General features: G+C 44.8%; 1 protein-coding gene and 1 long non-coding RNA gene across 3 annotated transcripts; both read right to left on the reverse strand.

The window, feature by feature from the left end:
- Nucleotides 1–1177: 1177 nt before the first annotated feature.
- On the reverse strand, nucleotides 1178–6967 carry DEFB127 (defensin beta 127). 2 transcript variants are annotated; one of them, XM_077332607.1, is made up of 3 exons: nucleotides 6893–6964; nucleotides 6243–6330; nucleotides 1178–1497 (listed from the first exon to the last, which is right to left on the reverse strand). In XM_077332607.1, the coding sequence occupies exons 2-3, from the start codon at nucleotides 6298–6300 to the stop codon at nucleotides 1373–1375; spliced, it is 183 nt and encodes a 60-aa protein (XP_077188722.1). In that variant the 5' UTR covers nucleotides 6301–6330; nucleotides 6893–6964; the 3' UTR covers nucleotides 1178–1372. The 2 variants fall into 2 exon arrangements, 1 of the variants encoding a protein (XP_077188722.1); XR_013230052.1 differs by lacking the exons at nucleotides 1178–1497; nucleotides 6243–6330 and adding an exon at nucleotides 4105–4237 and having other exon boundaries at nucleotides 6893–6967.
- A 4040-nt stretch (nucleotides 6968–11007) lies between these two features.
- On the reverse strand, nucleotides 11008–14105 carry LOC143834371 (uncharacterized). The gene is made up of 2 exons (XR_013229765.1): nucleotides 13884–14105; nucleotides 11008–11378 (listed from the first exon to the last, which is right to left on the reverse strand). It is a non-coding gene; the product is annotated as an uncharacterized LOC143834371 (long non-coding RNA).
- Between the last annotated feature and the right edge of the window lie 8438 nt (nucleotides 14106–22543).

Below are 22543 nucleotides of genomic sequence, written 5' to 3' on the forward strand. Positions count from 1 at the left end.
AAGAGCGGGGTGTCCTGTGCCTGAGGAAACCTTGGGGCTTCTTGGATGATGCTTCAGCAGGAGACTAGCTGTGGGCTGACTTCGTGGCTGACTGGCCAAGCGTTGGCTGGATGGGCCAATGAAGGAGCAGGCTCTGAAACGGCCATCTGGTGTCATCCCAGTGTTAGGAATCTCCCGGGTCAACTGGAAGGGCTGAAGAAGTCAGCATTGTGTATTCAGAGGGGCACTGTCTCTGAACATGGAAGCTTCATTTAATCACGTCTTCATGAATTTATCTATAGTGATAATTAAGTGCCATCAAGTCACGACTAATGCATGAAGACCCAAGGGAAGCAGAGATGGTTTGCCAGTGTCTGGCTCTGAGCACCAACTCTGGCCTTTCTTGGTGGTCTCCCATCCAAGGACGAATTGTGGCTGACCCTGGGCTATTCGGGTGCCTGAATTTATCCCATCTACTTAAAAGACCATGAAAGTCAGTGGCCATCATCACATCCTGGGGCAGTGAATTCCAAAGGCATTATTTGCTTCTTTATACCCCACTTTTATTTTGCTCCATCTCTACTTATCCCCGCGCCCCCCAAAAGTTGTGTGATATGTTTTATTGGAACCAACCAAAACGACAGAAAATCGTATTTTCCTTTGAACCAGTGCATATACCTCATCTCCCTTTAGGCTTGCCAACCTCCAGGTGGTGGCTGGAGATCTCCCACTATTACAACTGATTTCCAGGTGACAGAGATCCATTCACCTAGAGAGGAAACCGCTGCTTTGGAAGGCAGATTCTATGCCATTGAAGTCTGTTCCCCAAACTACACCCTCCTCAGGATCCACCCCCGAAATCTCCAGGTATTTCCCACTCCGGAGCTGAAAACCCTATCTCCCCTCCTTCCCTTTTATGATTCTGTTATGGGGTTGCCAGCTCTGATTTGGGAAATTTCTGGAGATTTGAGAATGGCAAAACCACCAACCACCTTCACCCATGAACCTTGAATGAAAGTTGCTGAACACTGCCACCTACTGGCACAATACCATATCATTCGGGTGGAAATTTGAAAGCAAAGGTGGAGTTCTTCTTTACCCTGAGTCTTGGCAGACACGAAGGAGCGTTGGCAAGCAGAGGGGCTGTGATGGAGAGCAAGGCCACAGAGAAAAGGAATAAACATGGGAAACCAAAAGGGCAATTTGTATTTTTTATTTAGAAATTTTATTTTATTTTTATTTGGAAATGCACCATTTATGAAACGACAGTTTCACTGCTTGATTTTGCATGAATCCAGGTTGAATGTGGGTGGGGGGACCCCGACCTTCTGCTGCCTTGGGGGAGGCCCCATTTCCTTCCCTCGGGCCTCCCAGCCTCTTCAGCTGCTCTCCTTCACTTGCAGCAACGTTGCCGTCCGTTGGTGCAGGTGCCGATGGGCCTTTCGTTGTGGAAGCAAAGCCTGCGGCAGTGTCCGTGGTTATTGGAGCACTCCAGGGAGTCATAAAGGTTCTTGCTGGCTTCTTTGAGAAAACAGGTCCAGATTAGAGTGGAAACAAGACCCTGTGTACCTTGGCAGCAAAAGGAAGGGGACCCCAAGAGAGTAGAGTGGCTGGTACCACTTCTGAGCACTACACAGGAAGTTGGCTTATGCTGATTTGGACCATTGGGTCACCCGGCTCAGTTTGATCTAGCCTGCCCGCCTGTGGCCCTCCAGAGCAGGGAAACAGAGAAGCAGAGAGAGAATGTAAAAACATTGCAATCGGTTTTAAAAGTTGCAAGCTTTGCAATTTTGTGATTGTAACCCCAGACATGCATGAAGCAGGGATGTGTGAGTGTGTGTATGCACCTCTGGAACAGGGGAAGAAAGGGAGGAGGAGTCTCTGTCCCTGTGCTGTTTCCCACATCAGGGTTAACCCACATTTGGTTTAAGTCCAGCAATACAGGAATTTGTATTTTCCCTGGGGCTAGGTCTTCAAGCAGTCCTCCCAGGTCATTTTCTGTTGGAGAAGCAGCACCACGGGGGAAGTCAGATCCTCTCCCTTATTGCCACATCCCTAATTAATTTGGGAGTTGCTCTGTAAACCCAAATTATATGTCTGGAATTCCAGTCACCAAACTGTAAGGGTGGACCGATTCTTTCCCCATCTTAAGATTTTTGTTAACTTGTCTGCCAAACCACAAAGAGGATAATCCGTAGGCATTACCCTTTTGCTGCCAAGCTCTGCCTCCTCTCCATTTGCACTGATGCCTTTGGAAAAGAACACTTTCTGCAAGTGTTTCTACCCTGGAGAGCCAAAGCATTTCCCGCTATGTCTGTAGACCCCTCTGTTCTTACCTGGAGCAGCCTGACAGCTGAGGAGGAGAAGGATCCCAAGAAGGACAAAGATCCTCATGATGACTTCAGGTGAGCCAGCAGAGTGAAGGGCTCCTACAAAGTGAAGGCTATCAGGCTCTGGAAGGGCCTGAGCCAAAGACTCTGCATTTATTTGCAGGACACTGGGAAACGTTCCTGACACTGGACCAGGCTGGAGCCCAGTGCTGGAATCTCTCCGATAGCAACCTCTGTAAATACAACCTTTTGCCCTGTGGTATGAACTGCTAGATAAATGCCAGTGTATCTGAGCAATACTCTTGGCAGTGCAGTCAGACAGGAGGAGGAGAATTGTGGGAAGGAAGGATTCAAACACGTCTGGGAAGATGGGCCTGACTCTGTCGTGTCATTCAAAATGGTGCCCCTAGCCAGGGCTGGGTTGGATTAATCTTTTCACCACTTGTGTATCACTGATGCAGTTGTGTTGTTCACATTTACAAAGCTGGAGAAGGAGCTCAGACATAACCAGGGCCAATAAATCCAGGCCCAAGGCAGATGTTACCTTCAACGTGCGACCAATACGAGGACTTGCAGCCAGGTGGCAGCTATGAGTTCCCTATAGGAGCTCAGTTCTGAAGCCCCACAGGGGACCAATTTGATCGGGACTACAAGATTTCAGCCTCCCCCTCCCCGCCACTTCCCTGACCTGAAATTGCCCCGGGGAGTCCTATTTTTATTTATTTCTTTTATTTCTATACTGCCCACCCATTATGGCTCAGGGCAGTTTACATAAAACGAAGGGATAATCCATCGTAATTCATAACAACAGCAATCGTAGCAGTAACTCATCTATCAATGCCGGCTACGGGATAAAACAAGTTTAGGGCCAGTTACTCAGTACCGACCTGCTGGATTCTGTCATCTGTTCCACTGATTGGAAATCTACATAACAGAATATCAGTGGGGAGAAATCCCCAAGATCCAGCCTGCCCAGTGCGGTCCCTTCCACATGCATCTGGCACGGATTCTGAAAATAATTTCCAATGGATCTCTGCCCAGTTTTTCCTTGCAAATCATCAAGAGTTGGACAACCTTTCATGACAGTTTATTCCCATATGTTGTACCATTCTTCAGTCCAGTACACATTTTCCACGAAAGAAGGTTCTGATTCTGCAATCACAACCGACATTTCCATTTTTGCTGTTTCACACTGATAGACCTAGCCAGGACAATGTAGTTGGATCATGACCCGGGAGACTCTTCTTCAGATCTCCAATCCACCAAGATGGCCACTGGGGGATCTTGAGCGAGTCACTCTGTCACAGGCTCACCTACTTCACAGGGCTGTTGTGCCAATCAAGTGGAAGTTGGGAGAACCTGATGAAGAACCATCCTGAATTCCTTGGGGGAAAGGGTGAGATAAAGATATGTTTGCTAGTGGGCTCTTAGTGCCCCTTTTAAAAAAATATCAGGAAATGGGTTCAATCAAAAGTCACAGGTGAAGAGGGGAAGCTGTCTCTTGCGCAAAGAACGAATATGTCTTCTTCTTTTTTTTAGTATTTCCTGATATCCTGTAAAGCTGCCCTTGGTGATAAAGGAGAGGCGACCTGCACATGCTCAAAGGTACTCTTGTTGAGATTTCCACACCTCAAGTTGAATTTTGGCATTGACATCAGGTGCTGGAGCAAAATCCTGAAGAGATCTGCTGATCCTTCGAAATCAACCATAGAGTTTCTTATGGACTGATTTTTCAGTTACATGGACCTGGTGCCTAATTCACGTGGATGTTTCTTGGGCTCCAGAACTGTCTTTTTATTGGAGTTTCTTACAACATAATTTTTTGGTCTTGGAGCAGTTCCCAATTTGCATTTCGCCCTCTGTGCAGGTGTCTGTTTTACAAGTGCCACCTCGGAATAAGCAGCCCAGTGTGACAAAGTCACCTTTGCCTGTGTGGAAAGGGAACAGAAATATCACGCTATTATTGTCGGCCATTTTAGTGGTAACTTAGTGCCTATTGCTACCTGATACACAGGAGTGGTTTAAGGATTTGTGGGGCCCTAGCAAAGCACAGTTGCAGCAGGAACAGCCAAACAAGGGTCAGAGGGGTTCCCCAAAAGTGGAAAGGGATGTCATTCTGAGTGTCCTTAAAGAGGGCAAAGATGGGGAGAGGCTACAGCCCTAATCCACTGTATGTGTGTGTGTGTGTGTGTGGGCGGGGGAAGGCACTATGTAAGAGGCCCCTGGAAGTGCAGGGCCCATAGCATGGGTTAAAGTGGCCCTGCTGGTACAACAAAGCGTACATATGACTCAATCCCTGCTGGGGGATAATATCTGGATGTGGCTCGGTTTGAGGTGTTTATACCTGTATGGTAGCTTCATTCTGCCCAGCAAGTTCTTCTCTTTTAGCAACAAACAAACCATGCGTCAGACTTTTCAGTCACTTCTTCATGACCCGGGAATAGCCTCCTGGAAAAGATCAGGGGGGCTCTAACCCTCCTGGCTTTCCAACAAGGCTGCAAGGCAGTTGTTCCAGAGGACTGTGGGGGCAGGACAACGTGAGCCTGCGCAAAGAGGGCATACAGTGCTGAGAGGGGCAAAAGATGCTTTTCAGGGTTTTAAAAAAATGTGTTTATATCTGTTGTTCTAATGTTATTTTATATTACCACTGGCCATCTTGGGTCCTTATAAATAGTTTTCATAGTTCTCCATATTGCATTTGTTGAGCGTTTGTATCGGAAGTCTCCAACCTTGTTGACATTTGAAATTTTGAGTATACTGAGTGTGCACCACCACAAAATGGGTGTTGTGAAGGGGGTTTGCAAGCCAACCACATAATGGCTGCTGTGTGGATTTCGGGCCAGTCATAAAATATTGCTTCAAGCCCAGTTGTCTCTTATGGTGGAAATTATAGTTTCTGATAGAATTGCCTTTCCCACTCTGGTAGCTCACCCTAGATCTTCAAGCCTTTGTTGGGCAGAGCTGGGAAGCCAAGTTTCTGAATTGGTGCTCCCTGAAGATACAAAGGTGAGCCCTCCTAGGTAAGGTTGCCAACACTAGATTGGAGCAGTTCCCTGGTGGTGGAACCTGAGGAGGGGAGGGTTAGGGGAGGGCAGGGACCTCAATGGGGTATAATGCTATAGAGTCCATCATCCAAAGTGGCCATTTTCTCTAGGTGAACTGATCTCTGTTGCCTGGAGATCAGTTGTAATAGTGGGAGATCTTTATCTACCCCCTGGAGGCTGGCAACTTCCTTAGTTGCCACCTGGAGGCTCTTATGAAACACCTTTTGCTTTGCTATAAGTCAGTGTTAAGAAGAACAGCTCTGCTGGATCAGCCCCGTGGTCCATCTAGACCAACATCCTGTCTCACCTGTTACTTTGGATGGCCCACAACAGATCGTAGCGGTTGTAGCATTCCCGTGAATCTTGGTACTCAGAAGTTTTTGGAGTGAGATGCTTTAGGGACAGAGATGCCAGACTCCACGTGGGACCTGGGGATCCCCTGGAATTACAGCTCTTCTCCAGATTACAGAGATCACTTCCCATGAAGAAAAAGGTTGCTCTGTTGGGTGGGTCCTGTGGCATTGTACCCCACTGAGGTCACTGACTTCTGTCCTCCGCAGGCTCCATCCCCAAATCTTCAGGAGTTCCTGAAACAGGCAACCCTACGCCTAAGCCCCTCCCAGGGCCAGGGAGGATCTGGCAACCCTTTATGTATTATATAGTCTCTATGACCGTTTATGCACTGGGACCTTCACTGCCCCACTCCCCTGTCAGGAGCACAAATCGGGAGCGGATGAGGTGCACCAGGCCAAATGCTCCCGCATGTGGGTGCAGGAAAAGGTGGGGCAACCTGCCACAACTAAAACTCCAGCCTGCAGCCTGGCATGAAACCTCCAGTGCATAAACAATCTATGTCCTTCATTTATATCATATCTGGTAGATGTTTTACCTGAATTGGGCAGGAAGACCAAGAAAAGACCAGCAAAGAGAAGACAAAAAATCTTCATGGTGGGCAGTGTGGTTGCCTGGGATATAATCTAGAAAAGTGAGATGAAAAATTAAAAATAATTTTCTGTAGTTTAATGTTTTATATTCTGATAGTACTGTTTATATAATTTTGTTCATAGTTAGTGGCCCTTTGGGGGGAAAGAATGATGCCCACTGGAGCGTGTTTAGAATATACTGCTTTCCCTTACTGCCTCCAAAAGAGAACCATATTTAATACAAATCTTGGGGCATTTTTGGGAGGAGGGCAGGGGAAAATAGAGAAATGGAAATGTCAACAAACTATCTCAATTTGCCAAAAAAAAGAAGAAGATGTTTTTTGCATTCTGTGCTGCAACACTTTGGAGGTAGCCACATTAGGTGAGTGTAACAAGCTCTAATTACAGATGTCTGTTAAAAACAAGAGCCTGATAGGCAAATGCCCCTGACAATTGCCATATGGATGTGGACAATGGGCAAAGCCACCTTGGACGGTGAGAACAGCAGGGTATTTAAAAAATATATAATAAACACAGGAACTCTACAGTAAATTCCGTGTTCATTCAAGCTTAAGGACTACTTCTGTATGTAGCTTAACAAGTCTTGATTTGGTACCTGGATGGTATTGCTAGGCAAATTGTCTGTAGGGTGCAGGAAACTTGGTCATGTAGGTTTCCTCCAGACTTTTTATCAGTTCTGAGTTCTACTAGGTCATAATAAGAAGGTCAGGGATCCAAAGTTCTGTACAGATCAAGCAGAAGGGCAAACTTTTTGCTGTAATCAGACAAAAGTGGGTAACATGTTCTTAAAATTGCCACATTGCCACTGGAGCACACTTCCTGCAATCTCCCATTGTGGCAGGGTTGTGGAGATAGGGCCTCCAACTGTGAGCTGGAAAATTCCTGGATATTTTGGTGGTGATGCTTATGAAGAGCTGAGTTTGGAGAGGGAAGTCACCAGGAGTGTGATGCCAGAGAGTCTGCCGGCTTTGGCTGCCATTTCCTTCAGGGAAATTGATCTCTCTAGTCTAGAGATCGGTTGTAATTTCAGGAGAATTCTGGGTCCCAATTGGAAGCTGGTCACCCTATGTGAAGATTGTGTTGCCTTCTCCTTTATAGCTTTGCTTCAAATGGCACCTGACTGTGTGCCTTTGGAAAAATAATATTCATACGGGTGAATATTATTTCACACTCATTTTTTCGATGGATAAGAATGATCCACACATATAAATCTTAAATAGACTGCCTGTAGCCAATTTCAGTTTCTTTCCATCTAGCCAGTTGCCAGTCACATTGGCACTGAGCCCCCAGAGAACGAGAAACTACATTTCCCTGCTGTTTGACGTGATATACAAGATTCAGTCATTTGAAATGTACAGTTCAGGGAGTTTTGTTTCAGAATCGTATTGAGTAAAATCCCGCACATATATGTTTAATATATGTAAAAATGTAGTGTAGGATCGGATTCCTGCATGACTTTATGTGCATACTCATGAAGATGTGGAAAACGTAGGCAACTCTTGAGCAGGAAAGGTGTTTCTTTTTAAAAGGACCCCTCCCCCGAGTGTTTCTAAAAGAAAAACTGGACCTAGAGAGAAAAATGGTTGTGAAATATTTTACCTTTTTGACTGTGAAATGCTTTTTAAAACGTGCTTTTACTCATTCAAAACATAGTGTGAACATTTTTATGTAAGACAGTCTCCAACATTAGTAATGGGGCACACATACTTTCAAGGAATACACGGAGAGGCCTTGCCCCCCCCCCCCCCCCGGTCTGCTTGTTCCTCTTTCTCCCATTCCTGCTGTCTCTTCCTATTTTCCTATGTCCTTTTCCTTTGATGCCACTGTCGACTTCTTGCTCCTGCCCCTCTATATAAGAACCAATTCTTCTTCTTCTAAGAGCCAGAATTGAATATGTACTCAGAATTTTGGGCAAAGCATGTTTTTTTCCAATTGGGAAAAAATCCTTTTAGAAGAAGAAGAATTGGTTCTTATATGCCGCTTTTGTCTACCAGGAGGAGTCTCAGTGGCTTACATTCTCCTTCCCTTTCCTCTCCCCACAACAGACACCCTGTGAAGTAGGTGGGGCTGAGAGAGCCCTGATATCACTGATTGATCAGAACAGCTTTATCAGTGCTGTGGTGAGCCCAAGGTCACCCAGCTGGCTGCATGTGGGGGAGTTGGTTCTTATATGCTGCTTTTCTGTACCTGAAGGAGTCTCAAAGCAGCTTACGTTCGCCTTCCCTTTCTTCCCCCAACAGACACCCTGTGAGGTAGGTGGGGTTGAGAGAGCCCTGATATCACTGCTCAGTCAGGACAGCCTTATCAATGCTGTGGTGAGCTCAGGGTCACCCAGCTGGCTGCATGTGGGGAAGTGCAGAATTGAACCCAGCTCACCAGGTTAGAAGTCCTCACTCCTAACCACTACACCAAGCTGGCTCTCTACCTACAAATGCTGTAAGGATTACTGCATTTCTGGGGTAATTATTTTTGCAGGATATTCAATTTCCAGATCAGAAGTCCATGCTCCTAACCACTACACCAAGGTGGGTATCTAAGCTAACTTTTTGGCTCAAGTGCATTCTGTGGTATATATGCAGGATTTTCTTTCATAGAATCATAGAATCATAGAGTTGGAAGGGGCCATACATGCCATCTAGTCCAACCCCCTGCTCAACGCAGAATCAGCCCTAACCATCCTAAAGCATCCAAGAAAAGTGTGTATCCAACCTTTGCTTGAAGACTGCCAGTGAGGGGGAGTTCATCACATCCTTAGGCAGCCTATTCCACTGCTTTCACATATTGTATCCCACCCTTTCTTCAAGGAGTTCAGGATGGTATATGGATTTTCCATTTCTCTATTTTATATTTTAAAAAAAACTGAAGTAGGTTCAGGTAGAAGAAGAAGAGTTGGTTCTTATATGCAGCTTTTCCCTACCCAAAGGAGGCTCAAAGTGGCTTACAGTCGCCTTCCCATTCCTCTCCCCACAACAGATACCCTGTGAGGTGGGTGAGGCTGAGAGAGCTCTGATATCACTGCCCGGTCAGAACAGTTTTATCAGTGCCGTGGCGAGCCCAAGGTCACCCAGCTGGTTGCATGTGGGGGAGCGCAGATTCGAACCTGGCATGCCAGATTAGAAGTCTACACTCCTAACCACTACACTAAGCTGGTAGGAGAGAATGACTGGCCCTGTCACATAGTTAGTTTCATGATCAAGGCCTTTTATGCATGAATGTTTTCCTGTGTTTTTACCATGAATGTCCTCGGGGTTTTCTTTTCCCTTCTGCATTTCCAATCACTTGCATTCTGCAGGTCTATTGGGTTTTCTTTTTCATTTTGCGTTGATTTCCCTCCCTTCAGTGCTCAGTTCACTTTCTGGTTAATATTTTTCGAGGTTTTCTGAGAGTGGTTGTCTTGTGGTTTTCCCACTTGCTTCTGAGCCGAAGGTAATTCAAAAACAAAATGATCCCATTGGATTTCCTCTTCCCCTCTTTTTGGCCTCTTGCAGGCCAATCCTCTATCACCCATATTGAGGTTGTTCCTTACAATCTGCACCTTCCACCATTCTCTCTCCCCCCCCCCCAATGCTTCCTTGTTCCATAATGTGTTTTTCTTTACAAGCAGGATGAGTTCAGCAATATGACTTTTCATCACTAGACTTGGCAATAAAAGTTCTCAAAGGAGCTGATCCTACAAGGAGTACTCCCCCTACAGGCTCTGCTGAGGGTCTGATGGGCAGCCCAGTTTAGCCTAACAGAGCCTGCAAAGGAGTTGACCCTGTGGGGAGAACTCTCCCTACAGGCTCAGCTAGGGCTCTGTGTGTATGCAGTCGGGTCAGTTTCAGGAAGTTTTTAAACTTTGCATTCCTTTGTGTGTGTCCCCTTTCATTCAAGTAACTGAACCATGAGGATTTAAACGGAAGGTGCTTACTTTACTGCTCAGCTACAATAGTAATTGTGGCAATTCAAAAACAAACACACCTTGGATGTCAATCCTCACACATCACAAGTGACGTTCCCACCCAAATTAAGAAAACTGTGTTTTTTGGGTTGTTGCTGCAGAATAAATACACTAGATGAAAAAAAAAAAAGTAAGTAAAGTCAGGTACCGAATTTGAAGTCAGGCTTAAAGGCTTCACTGCTTAGAAAATCTGCAGGAAGCTGTTCTGCAGGAAGCAGTTGTCTTGCTTCCAAAGTCACTTTCAAGAGGATTCTGCAACAGGGGGAGCATTAAAAATGTGAACCTCTCCACCTATAGTCTGAAGAGGTACAGCTCAGATTTGCTCCACCTCATTCTACTATTACTATTACTATTACTATTACTATTACTATTACTATTATTCAATTTATTGCCTGCCATTCCCAAAATCAGCTTGTGGTGGGTTACAAATGTGTCCAATAAAAACCCCAATAAAAGCCCATGAAAACATAACAAAAAGCAGCAAGAACATGGCAAAATCACCTCAACCTCTCCCCCCCCCACACACACCTCAAGGGGGAAGAAAAGAGGATCAAGATGACATTGACTGCTGCGGGGGGGGGGGGGAGGGGGGGAGGGCACACTGATCTTCCTAGCTGCCCTGGCCTCAATCGTAGACCTGGAGGAAGAGCTCCATTTTGCAGGCCCTGCAGAATACTGAAAGCTCCCACAGGGTCTGTCAGGAATATTCAACATTGGGTGCTGGGGGTGGGGTTGCAAAGAAAGGGTAAAACATTTTATGAAAGAAAAAGTGTGAGAAAGGAATAGCATTTTAATTGCAATCAAAATTTGAAGTGTTTGCTGGCTGCTGACTTCAAAGTAAGGTGAAGAGACTCAGATAAATAACAGTCCAGGAAAATGACCTGGTGTTCACTCTCAACAGGTTACAATGTCTTGGGATGCAAATTAGGAAATGTTGACAATCTGATTCGAAGCATGGCACTTTTCCAAATAGGTTGGCTCCCTGTGTATCTTCAAGGCCGTTGGATTTATGAAGTTTTGCAGCAATAAATTACAGGATAGAAACAATACTGGCCGGTTAAAGTTTCCCCTTCAGGACACTCTCCAAGCCTGCAGGTGTGGTATGGAGGGTCACATTTCAGCTTTGGGTCTTGAAGATTTCCTGCGGAAAGGAAGAAAATGCTTGCCAGTCAAGCCATAAAGGACAATTTCCCATTGTGGAATCCTTGCCACTGAGAATTAAGTCTCCCATCTACCTGCTCCCATTTCCTACCCCTGAGATACTGAGAAGCCGGAGAAGAAAATGGCCTCCACATAGTTACCTTCCAGGAATTTCCCCAAGTATCTATAATCCCATAGAAAGCAGAGGAGGCAACTTAGAACATCACCTGAAAGTGACATCACATCCCTCTCACACTCAGCTCCCTTCAGGCATTATCCCCCAAATCTCCCAGCATTTGCTATGGTGGGAATCCTCCTGAGAATGGTGATTTTCAAGTACAAACAGAAAGGTTGCAAAATTCAATAGTATGACTGATGTATGCATACAAAAGGCCAGTGCTTGTGGGAGGAATGTTTTACAAAATGAGATGTAAAAAACCCAGCAAACACATACATGTTCTGTCTGATTTCATTATGATCATTTGTAGCTGCTAGGCACACTACACAATACTGTGATTGACAGGACAAGGTTTGTCCAAGCATGTAAAGCATCTTATGCATGTTCATAAAATGTAATAGTCAGTGGGTCTAGGAGCACCCTGATTACTACTTCCCTGTTTTCAGGACCCCTATAAGCCTTGCCTGTTCAACTGGATCTCAGTCTATATCCACATATTTTTAAACCTCATTTGCTAAATGGGCTCCCTCCTCTGCATCTGAACAATTAGGCTTTTTCCTGTGAAAAGCTTATGCATACTACATTAAAGGAACAGCCCCCCCCCCATTATTTGCTTCCCAGCTGGTACTGAGAGATATACAATTGCATGTACATCTGCATGTGTTTATATACAAATATCCACAGGCCCATTAGGAAAGAAGCGAAAACTTTTGAATGAGATGATGATTCCCTTTTAAAAAAGAGTAAACCCACCATAAAATCAAAAATGCTGTCCATGAATCAAACAGCTGTGGTAGTCTAGCTCAAATTCATCTCGTCCTCGGCCCCGGCTCTCATTACATTAGATTAGATTTAGTGCCCCACCCTGAACAAGGAGGGATTGCAAGAGATTATGGTCACCATTGTGATTGTTATTTTAATGGGGATTTTATTGGGGTTTTATTGTTTTAGAATTTTATGTGTAAACTGTTGCGAGGCTACGACAAGCGGCGGTATAGAAATCAAATAAATAAATAAATGAATGAATTAATAAATAAATAGCTCCAGAAATAGTGTCACCGATTGTGTACCTAGATTCAATGATTCTAATAATTATACTGAATCAAACTATTGGTCCATCATGCTACTCTGACAAGCAGTGGCTCTCTAAGATCTTTCCTGCTCTGCTGCTTGAGATCCTTTCACTGGAAGATCACAGTGCAGCATCATTACATTTTCTAAAGTCGCTTATTTCAATGGATTTATAAGGGTGTAACTCCGTTTAGGATTACATAAGAAATCGAAGGCCTCCTGCTTGGCTATTTGTCATGGCTATTAGCCACTAATAGACTACCCTCCATGAATCTGTCTGTTCCCCAGTAGCCACCACTGGACTGGGCCAGCAGCACAAAAGATCATATGTTGTATGTGTAATTGGTATACACATGCCTGTAGTGTGTACTGTGGTATCTGTGAAGAGGCCTCCAGGGATCTAAAAAAACAGATTTTGAGATCACTCAATGCGTTTTTTAATATCTAGTGAGTTACATTCAGCTCCTAAATATCTCACCAAGTAATCCAGAGATGGTAAACAATTGCACATTTATCAGTTGATGAAGTAGGAATTACAGGGTTGCCAGTCTCCTGGTGGGGCCACCAGTTCTCCTGGAATTATGACTGATCTGCAGACTATGGAGATCAGTCTCCCTGAAGGCAAACAACAGCTCTGGATCTTTTTGAGCCTGTGGATACCTTTGAAATTCTGACCCAGAGTGCTGGGCCCAACCACAGAATGGTTGCTAGGAGAGGCAGAGCCAACCTCAAAATTTTCAGAGAGTGGAGTCCTGCATTAAACCATAACTCTTCCAGCTCTTCAGGTAAAGCTCTGTTTAACACGATGCCTTTAAAAACAAACATATTGTTTAAAGATATTTTCCTGTCTGCACATATACCTTCCGTCATTCAGTGAAGATTCTTGTGCTGTGCTGGCAGCTGTTACCAAAGCATCTTTTTCAAAAAGATCTTCACAGCCAATCAGAATATTTTTCTGGACAGAAAGACCAACCTGGCTCTGCACACATTCTAAAAACACTTGGTGGGTGTCAGGAAAGGTGCTGGAGGGTGACATGGTGCCTATTTGCACCATGTTGGAGATCCTTGCCGTTTGCCATCGCATCCTTGCTGAGCTCTCTCTCAGGCACACAAATCTCCAGGAGTTTTCATTGTTTGTCACATCAACCAAATCACAACAGTCAGGTCACATGACTGCAAGCCATTAAGTGATAAATCCTCATGAGAGGAGAACGGTCCATTTGAACCTAACAGCTGGGACATTTTGGAAGATCTTACCTGGAACAGCCAGTTCTATGCAGACAAGAAGCAGCGGCAGCAGGAAAAAAGTATTCATCGATTCAGATCTGGTCAACAGGTTGAGAGAATGAAGGAAAACACAGGCTTTGCCCCCAACTTATAAGTTTCTGCCTTTATTTGGAACTGCATGCTGTAAGCTGATATGTTTGGAAGGAGAGAATGAGTATCGATTAATAATGCTTCCTCTATCATGGTTTCTCATTCCTGTGTCACCATGACCAAGAAAGGATTTTTCAGAACAATGCAAGAGGCCTGGCAAAATTTGTAGTATCAAATAGTGATTGGCTGGTGGTACTTGCATTGGTCAGAGATCACTTTGTTCCAGCTGCCAAGTGGCGGGGAGGAATTGTTGTCCCTTTAGCTCATGTTTCGTCTGTAGTGGTGGATATGGCGAATTGCACACTGAAAACTGCAGAATGAGAGTTGGCAAAAGATTGCATAAATGCCCTGCATTTTTTAATTGGGAGAATCCTTCTATTGTAATGCAGTCTCATAAACCAAAGTGGTCTGAAGGAGACCAGAAAACTTGGAGAAACTTCCCTGGAAGGTCCATGTCCCATGCAATGGGATCAGGGGATGTTTTTGTTCCTGCTGTCATGTCAAATGGAGGTCAAGGTTCCAAGGGGACTGGGTGGTGGTGGTGGGGTTATGGGATTCATGTGGCCTAGCCAATCAGATGGTGGCTGGGAGTGGCTATTTAAGCCTTTGTTTCCAGGCCACAGGCTGGTTACCATGACTGCTTCAACAGAAATGAGGTATATTCTGCACTCACATTTTTTTCCACTGTAAATCTTGCCAAATTCTGTTTGATTTGAACCCAAATCTACAGCCCTCCTTTCCCCCAATTTTAAACATATCGCCCTTCTGCATTTGCATTGTCCCAATTGTCAGTCTTGATTTGGGGGGTGGGGGTGGGATCGGGTGAAGCTCCAGCCAGCATTGAAGAAGCACAAGGCTGGAGAATGCTTTATTTCCTACCTTTTGCCTCAGCCAGAGCAAGCCAGGGGAGGGGCAAGTGGAGCACGAAGCTGCTTGTTTATCTTTCTTTTCCTGCAGGTGCGGGATGTGTGTGTGTGTGTGGAGGGGAGCAGCAGCCTCATGGAGAAAGATGAGGGGAAAATAAATCCAAGAGGCAAATCTCTGCTCATATAAGTGTGGGCTTTTAAAGCACAGCCACTTTAAAACAAATCCCAAAATGAGGGCAAAAGTAAGTCTTGTGAGGGAATGGCAACCGGGAACCAGGCAGTCTTTGAACTGATGCCCTGACCGATCAGCGACAGACTGGTTCACTACGTCAGCATTGGAGGCATGGGGCAGGAAGTTAATCCAGCAAAATGCAGAGATCTACACTTAATATTGGGGCTCTCGGAGCGGTTTCCTCAAATATGGCAAGTTATATCCACTCCTGGATATTGCAGGGGAAAGGTAGGGTCAATCATAGAAATTGCAGCGGGAAAATTTAAAGCACTAAATATCAAAATGGAAATCAAATAATGTGTAGATTACTTTCTTTAATTTGGGGTTACCGGGGATAAAAAGCCCAGTGCAGATTCACCCCTGGACTTCCTCCTGAGTATTTTGTGAAGGCCTTTCTCTGGAAGCTTTTAATCAGCTGTTGGAAGACTAAGAACATAAGAAGAGCCCTACTGGATCAGACCAATAGTTCACCTAGTCCAGCATTCTGTCTCACACAGGAGCCAACCAGTTACTCTGGAGGGCTAACAACAGGGCACAGACGCTGAGGCCTTCCCCTGATGTTGCCTCCTGGCTCTGGGATTCAGAGGATTCGTGCCTCTGAATGTGGAGGCTCCCCTCAGTCACCATGGCTAGTAGTCACTGATAGACTTCTCCATTATGAATCTAATCCCCCTTTAAAGGTGTTTATTCCTGTGGCCATCACTATCTGCTCTTTTATTCCTTTGCTAATAATCCCTAATATAGTTTTCCTTTTTCATTGGTCCAGAACACTGGGTTGACACTTTCACTGAGTTATCCACTATGACTTCCAAGATCTTTTCCCCTCTCAGCAAATTCACAACCCATTGACTTATACTTGAACACGGGATTTGGTATTTCAATGTGTAACACTTTACACTTACTTCTACTGAACTTCTACTGAAGTTCATTTGTCCCATTGTTGCCCACTCACCCAGTTTGTGGAGGTCCTCTTGGAGATTTTGACATTCAGCCTTGGCTGCCACCAATCTGAATAATTATGTGGCATCTGCAAATTTGGCCACTACACTGCTCACCCCCAGTTCCAGATCATTTATGAATCAATTAAATAGTATCAGCTCCAATACCAATCATTGTTGGCCCCTACTGCTTTCCTGCCTCCATTGTGAGAACTGTCCATTGATCCCTACTCTTTGCTTCCTGTCATTTAACCAGACTGACTGCAAGATTCTGGGTTGTAGGTCCTTTACAATGATGAGGTAAACTGGAACTTGTCCTGAAGCAGAAAAGCTCCCACTAGCTCCATGAGGGATGCCTGTCTTCTTCTAAGGAATACTTAAACATGTGGCTACCTCCATATTGCTTCATACCCCCACCCCCCAGAACACTATGCACATAGAAACCAATGAGTAAGATCTCTTCACATCTAGCCCCCTTCACCACAGTCCCATTCCATATGTCATGTCTTAGACTGTGTTTTATTTCGACTGTGATCTAATTTTGTAATACGTTTGTTGCAGGGTGTATTGTATGTCTGATACTATTCTTGTTGTATTCTTTTAAGATTTTGCAATATGCTGTTTGATTGATGGGATGATTCTCCTTCATCTTTATACTGTTCGATGACCTGCCCTGTTGGAGTTTCAGAAGTGGTAGATCCTTAAGCCAACTCCAGTACATGTAGAATCCCAAAGAGGACCACCTCTTCTTATGCCATGGGAGGCCAAATGCTGGTCATATGGAAGCTGAAGACGGTGTGAAGAAAAACAAATACCAAGTCATTTGGGGAGTTAAAATATAGTAAGGTTTATTTGTAGGAAGGAAATGCGACTTCAGCAAGGGCTGGTTAAGACTGGAGAGGCAGCAGAGGACCCATCCTTTCATTTCAGGGGCTTGGTGGTTTTCTCCTTTGTTTCTCCTCACTTGGCCACCTCATCCCGGCAACAGATCATGGTGTGGTGGTAGCAGGTCCCAATCTGTTCCTCACCTTCGCTGCAGTCATCATAACGGCAGATCCCTCCTCTCCTGAGGCAGTGGCTCACAAAGCGGGGCACACGCTGGCCGCTCGCTACACAAAATGGGAAGAAGGGGAATTGGAGATGAGAAGAGGTATCCTTGCTGGATTGGACCTGGGCTCATCCAATTCCAGCGTTCCATTTATATTGACATGACTGATCGTATTTTGGGGAAAAACATGGTATGACAGTCTTGGCCTTATTATGGGTCTCCAGCATTTGGCTCTCAGAGATATATGCCACTGTATATAGCATCTCCACTTACAGATAATAAAGGGGTGACTGACTGGGGAATTTCTGCTGACCAAAATCTCCCTAATGCTAGGCAATAAACGTTCTTAGGCCGGCTGATTTCATAAACCATCGCATTTATGTGCCTCCCTCTTTAATGGATGCTCAACTGCCACCAGCATTCTGTGTCTCCTACAATACTCTTAATGCTCTGGGCAATAGATGCTCTAAATCAGGGGAGGCCAAACTGTGGCTCTCCAGATGTCCATGTACCACAATTCCCCTGAGCCCCTGCCAAGAGGTTGGTCTCTACCCCACCCCCTAACTTTTAGCTATGTCCAAGTAGTCTCCACATATGCAGAAACCTTTCCTGTCTCTATGGCTGGCCCAGCTTTACAGCCTTCACGAATGACAGAAGCCACCCACTTTACTATTAACTATCGTCATGATTATCATAATTGCTTCAAGATCTCTGCTTTCTGAATTTGATCAACTCTTTTTACAAAAACAATCAGTTGGTGGTCCTCACTATGTCTTGTGGCAGCGCATTCTGTGTGCTGTGAGAAATATATCTTCATGTCAGTCCTGAAACCCTATCCTAACTGGATACCTGTTTCTTATTCACTGTCAGCGATCAAAGAACATGACTATCTAAACCTGGCAAAACAGCTAACGATGGAGCTCCAATCGTCTTTATACAGTAGCCAAAGGCTGTTCTTGCCAAGGCGAAATATAAAAATGTTATTAACAGGCTGCTTCTCTGCTAGATCCTTCCAAGTAAATCCTGCTAGCTATTCTCGTCTGGAAATTTAAATATTAAAATGTGGATTTTTTTTTAGAGCAGTGTGCTTGTTGCTGGTGTGTTTATTTCTACAGGGAGCTTGAAGAAACTTATTAAACACAAGAAGCTCAAATTTGTGGAGTTTCTTCTGTTTTCAAGTCAAAAGACAATTTGGGTTTGGTTCTAATGATCAGTCAAGATGAAGGTAAGGTTCTTGCTGTGACGATGTGTGACCACTGGTGGCTGAGACATGATTTTACGTGGCTGGGGGAATCTTACCTGGGCTAGCTAGGAGCATTGCAAAAAAAACCACAACCAAGAGGCAGTGAATCCTCATGGCTTGAGCAGACTGGATCTTCAAGGTAACTGCGAAGATCAGAAGAAGAAGAGAAAGGTGGTAAGGTCTTTGCATAAATAATAACCAGAGAAGTGGACTGTTTACATGAAAATGGCACAAAATAAAAGCAATCACTAAAACATGATTGGCTCTTTTTAAAATCATCCAGAAAGTACAACATTTTAATTCTCAACTATTTTAATAGGAGAGAGTTAAGAATAGGGAGTGAAAGACTTAAAATGCACTTAGATTCGGTTGGATCTTTCTTTTCTCTTTCTTTCACCTCTCCCACCAATTCCATCATCTATCCAGTTTCTGTTTTTAAAAACCTTATTGGATGTATAGTACATGTAGGTATACTATAAGCATGAAATTAGTTTTCCTTAAAAGCTCCCCACGGCCTCAGTTTGGTAGACAATAGGTAGTTGAAAATCAGTGGACTGTAATATATGTATTTTAATACTATATGATTTTTGTTCATGGAATATCCTTTGAAGTCATATGTCACCTTCCTGAAAACTCTCTTCATCCGTCAACATTCTCTTAATGTCTGTTTTTAAAATCTAGCAAGGTAACATTACTGATGAAAATATGAAAGATATGGACACTTCTGGTGGCGCCTGGATGTTTTCCATTCCCAAACATCAGAACAGAATACTTCTAGCATATACAGTGGAAACCCACATCAAAGCTTACCCTTTCTCTCCTTGTACAACTTCACTCCACTGTGGTACTGACCACCTTCTGCTTAGAACACCAAGTATGACATGAGAATGACATCCTGTTTTGTCATAGGCTGAAAAAAAGTGTCATGGAGGCCATTGTTTGGCTAGCAGCCTCCTGTTCCAGAGCGTTGGCCAATCAGGTTACACATATAGTCACCTCTCTCTCAAATGGCTGTCGTGAATCTTAGACCATTGCTCTTGTCCACTTGTCAGGAGCATATCCAAAAGCACCGATCTGGAACTGGTCTGACGTTCAATAACTGTACATCAAGCTGCAGGCTCAGAGGTTGGATCCAACCATCTACAGATGGCAACAGGAGGACGGGCTCCCTCAATTGTGTCACCAAGATGGTGAAGTTTTTTCCCCGGGAAGATTTATCTGTCTTTCTTGATCATTGTCTTTGGCCAGTGGGTGAAGAATTTTCTATTTCGCCTGGTGCACCCCTACTGATCCTCCCTCTTCTTTGTTTTTGTCAGTTTTATTTATGTATATAATTTTTGAGAGTTATTTTTAATTCTCTTTTGATAGTTCACCAGAAAGGGGGCATACAATTTTTTTCTAAATAAATACATTTTAAGTCCTGCCTTTGAAAATATTGGCCATTGGTTTCTATTTAGTCTTTCTTAAATTTAAATGATTTGGAGTTGGGAGTGAGCCGTGAAGTGGCTAAGTTTCTGGATGGCACTAAATTGTTCAGGGAAGTGAGAACTGGGAGGATTGTGAAGAACAGCATGGCAAATGAGGTTCAGCAGTGGCCAGTGTCAAGTAATGCATATCGGAGTCAAAAATCCTAACTACAAGTGTACATTGGTGGCATCCAATCCTGTCTGACCAGGGTAGAGTCATAGTAGATAACTCATTGAAGATATTGAATCCATGTGCAACTGTAATTTAAAAAACGCTATACAGAGGCTTATTAGGAAGGAGACTGAAAATAAATCAGCCAGTAGCATAATGCTCCTATGTAAATTTATGGTGTGGCCTCATTTAGAATACTGTGTACAGTTCTGGGCACTGCACCTCAAAAAATAACAACATTGTAGCATTGGGAAGGATTCAGAAAAGGACAACCAAATGCTTAAGGGGTTTAGAACACCATCCCTCTGATTAATGAGGTTAGGGCTGTTTAGCCTGGAGACATGAAGACTGAGAGGAGACATGATAGAGGTTTTCAAAATTATGCACGTGAGGAAGTACTTCTCTCCCCTTTCCACAATACAAGAACTTGTGGGCTTGATACTGGGTCCAGTACTTTTCAACATTTTTATCAATGATCTGGACAAGGGGGAAGAGAGACTTCTCATTAAATTTGCAGCTGACATCAAATTGGGAGGGGCAGTGAACACTCCAGAAGATACAGTTCAGTGTCATCTGAACATGCTAGAAAAGTGGAAACAGGAGAACAAGGCGCAATTCAATAAGGTTAAGTGGAGTTGTACATCTGAGTCACAGAAATGAGAAACGTTCATACTGGATGGGAGATACACTTCTGGGTAGCAGTGTGTGTGAATGAGATCTTGGGGTACTTTTGGACTGTATGTACAATATTGAGCAGAAAGTGTGATGCAACAGTAAAGAAGGTGAATGTGGTCTTGGGTTGTATCATCAGAGGTATCACACCAAAAGTGCAAGATGCCATAGTCCTAACTGTATATTGCATTGGTCAGACCACACCTGGAGTACTGTGTGCAGTTCTGGAGGCTTCCCTTCAAAAAGGATATGAACAAAATTGAGAGGGCTCAGAGGAGAGTGATGAGGATGATCTGGGGCCTGGGGACCAAACCCTAAGATGATCTGGGGCCTGGGGACCAAACCCTAAGAGGCTGAGGGACTTGGGAATGTTCAGCTTGGATAAAAGGAGGTTGAGAAGGGACAAGATTGCTCTCTAAGTATCTGGAAGGTTGTCACTTTGAGGGCAGGGAATGGTTCCTGTCAGCAGCAGAGGATAGGATTCACAGTAATAGTTTTAAACTACATGTAGAATGGTACTGGCTAAATATCAGGAAAATTGTTTCAGGGTCAGCGTAATTCAGCAGCGGAATCGACTAAGTAGGTAGTGAGCTCCCTCTCATTGGGGATCTTTAAGCAGTGGCTGAAAAGACACTTACCATGAGTGCTTTAAGATGATCCTGGATTGAGCAGGGGGTTGGACTGGATGGCCTGTATGGTCCATTCCAACTTGGTGCAGTGGTTAGAGCTGTGGCTTCTAATCTGGTGAGCCAGGCTAGTCACAGTCCTGATAGTGCTGTTCTCACAGCCACCCTCGGCAGTGATAAATAAAACCCTCCCCCAGTTCTACAGGCTTCATTGCAGTGCCTCAGGGGCATATCAGTAGGGGTAGTTGGATGACTTGGCTGGTTCAGGGAGAGGCCCAAATCGTAACTGCACTGGCCTCAACCAAAGACCTGGTAGAAGAGATGTGTTTTACAGGCCCTGCGGAACTGAGAGAGTTCCGTCAGGGGCCTCAGCTGATGAGGAACTTGAGACATGATATCCCATGATCCTGAGAAAAGATTTCCTTGGTCAGATCTTCTTTTGCCTGGAAGACTGACTTGAGCACCCTACTTTCTGACTGGGCCAAAAAATGAACTCCCTGCTTCCGAGGGACCCCGTGAAATATGAGGCAACAAGGGGGAGAAAATTCTCACTCAGGAGAAGTCCTGATGTCTGCTGTGGGAAAGGCCAACCATCTTTAATGAAGGAGATGCCCAGTTCCGAATGTGCTTTAGGTTCCAAGCAGCCACACATTGATGTTGCTTTCTGTATCCTGTAATGCTCTGCAGTGCACAAAGAAAAAGCGGCAAAGACTTAGCTGCAGCCGCCATTGATGAAGCAGAGGGGCGGGCGGCAGGAAGGTGCACTGGAGGGAGGTCCTATGGTGGTGGGAAGGGCAGGTGGTGTGCGTGAGCATTGTGCTCGCACCATTGGCTCCTGGGCATGGGCTTGGGGGACCTTAAAGGCACCACGTGGAGGATCTCCACCTCTTGGCGCCAGGCTCGCTGCCCGAGCAGCTTCCCTCCCACCCACTCTGTTTTGTTGGCTGTTAACCTTATGTCTGTATGGCCACTGGATGATGTCTTTATATTGCATTTTGTTACAGCTGGCGGGTTTGGCATGGGATAGAGCCTGTTTGGGGGTAGTTCAGTCTGTGCATTGGGCTCCCCAGTTGGGGACCTCCCTATGAGGTGGCAGGTCTGCGAGCAGGGCTGTCGCATGGATCACCGTGGCCAGGTGTTCCAGGGACAGGTAAGGTTCTGGCTTCCTCACCTGGCAAAGATGGAAATGCTGCTCAAAAACTTCCTCCACAAACCCTGCCATATCCACTCCCCACTCTTAAGGCTGCACAACTCTTCCCAGATCTCCAGGAGCTTGC

Source organism: Paroedura picta, chromosome 1, assembly GCF_049243985.1.
Source record: "Paroedura picta isolate Pp20150507F chromosome 1, Ppicta_v3.0, whole genome shotgun sequence".
NCBI classification, from domain to species: Eukaryota; Metazoa; Chordata; class Lepidosauria; order Squamata; family Gekkonidae; genus Paroedura; species Paroedura picta.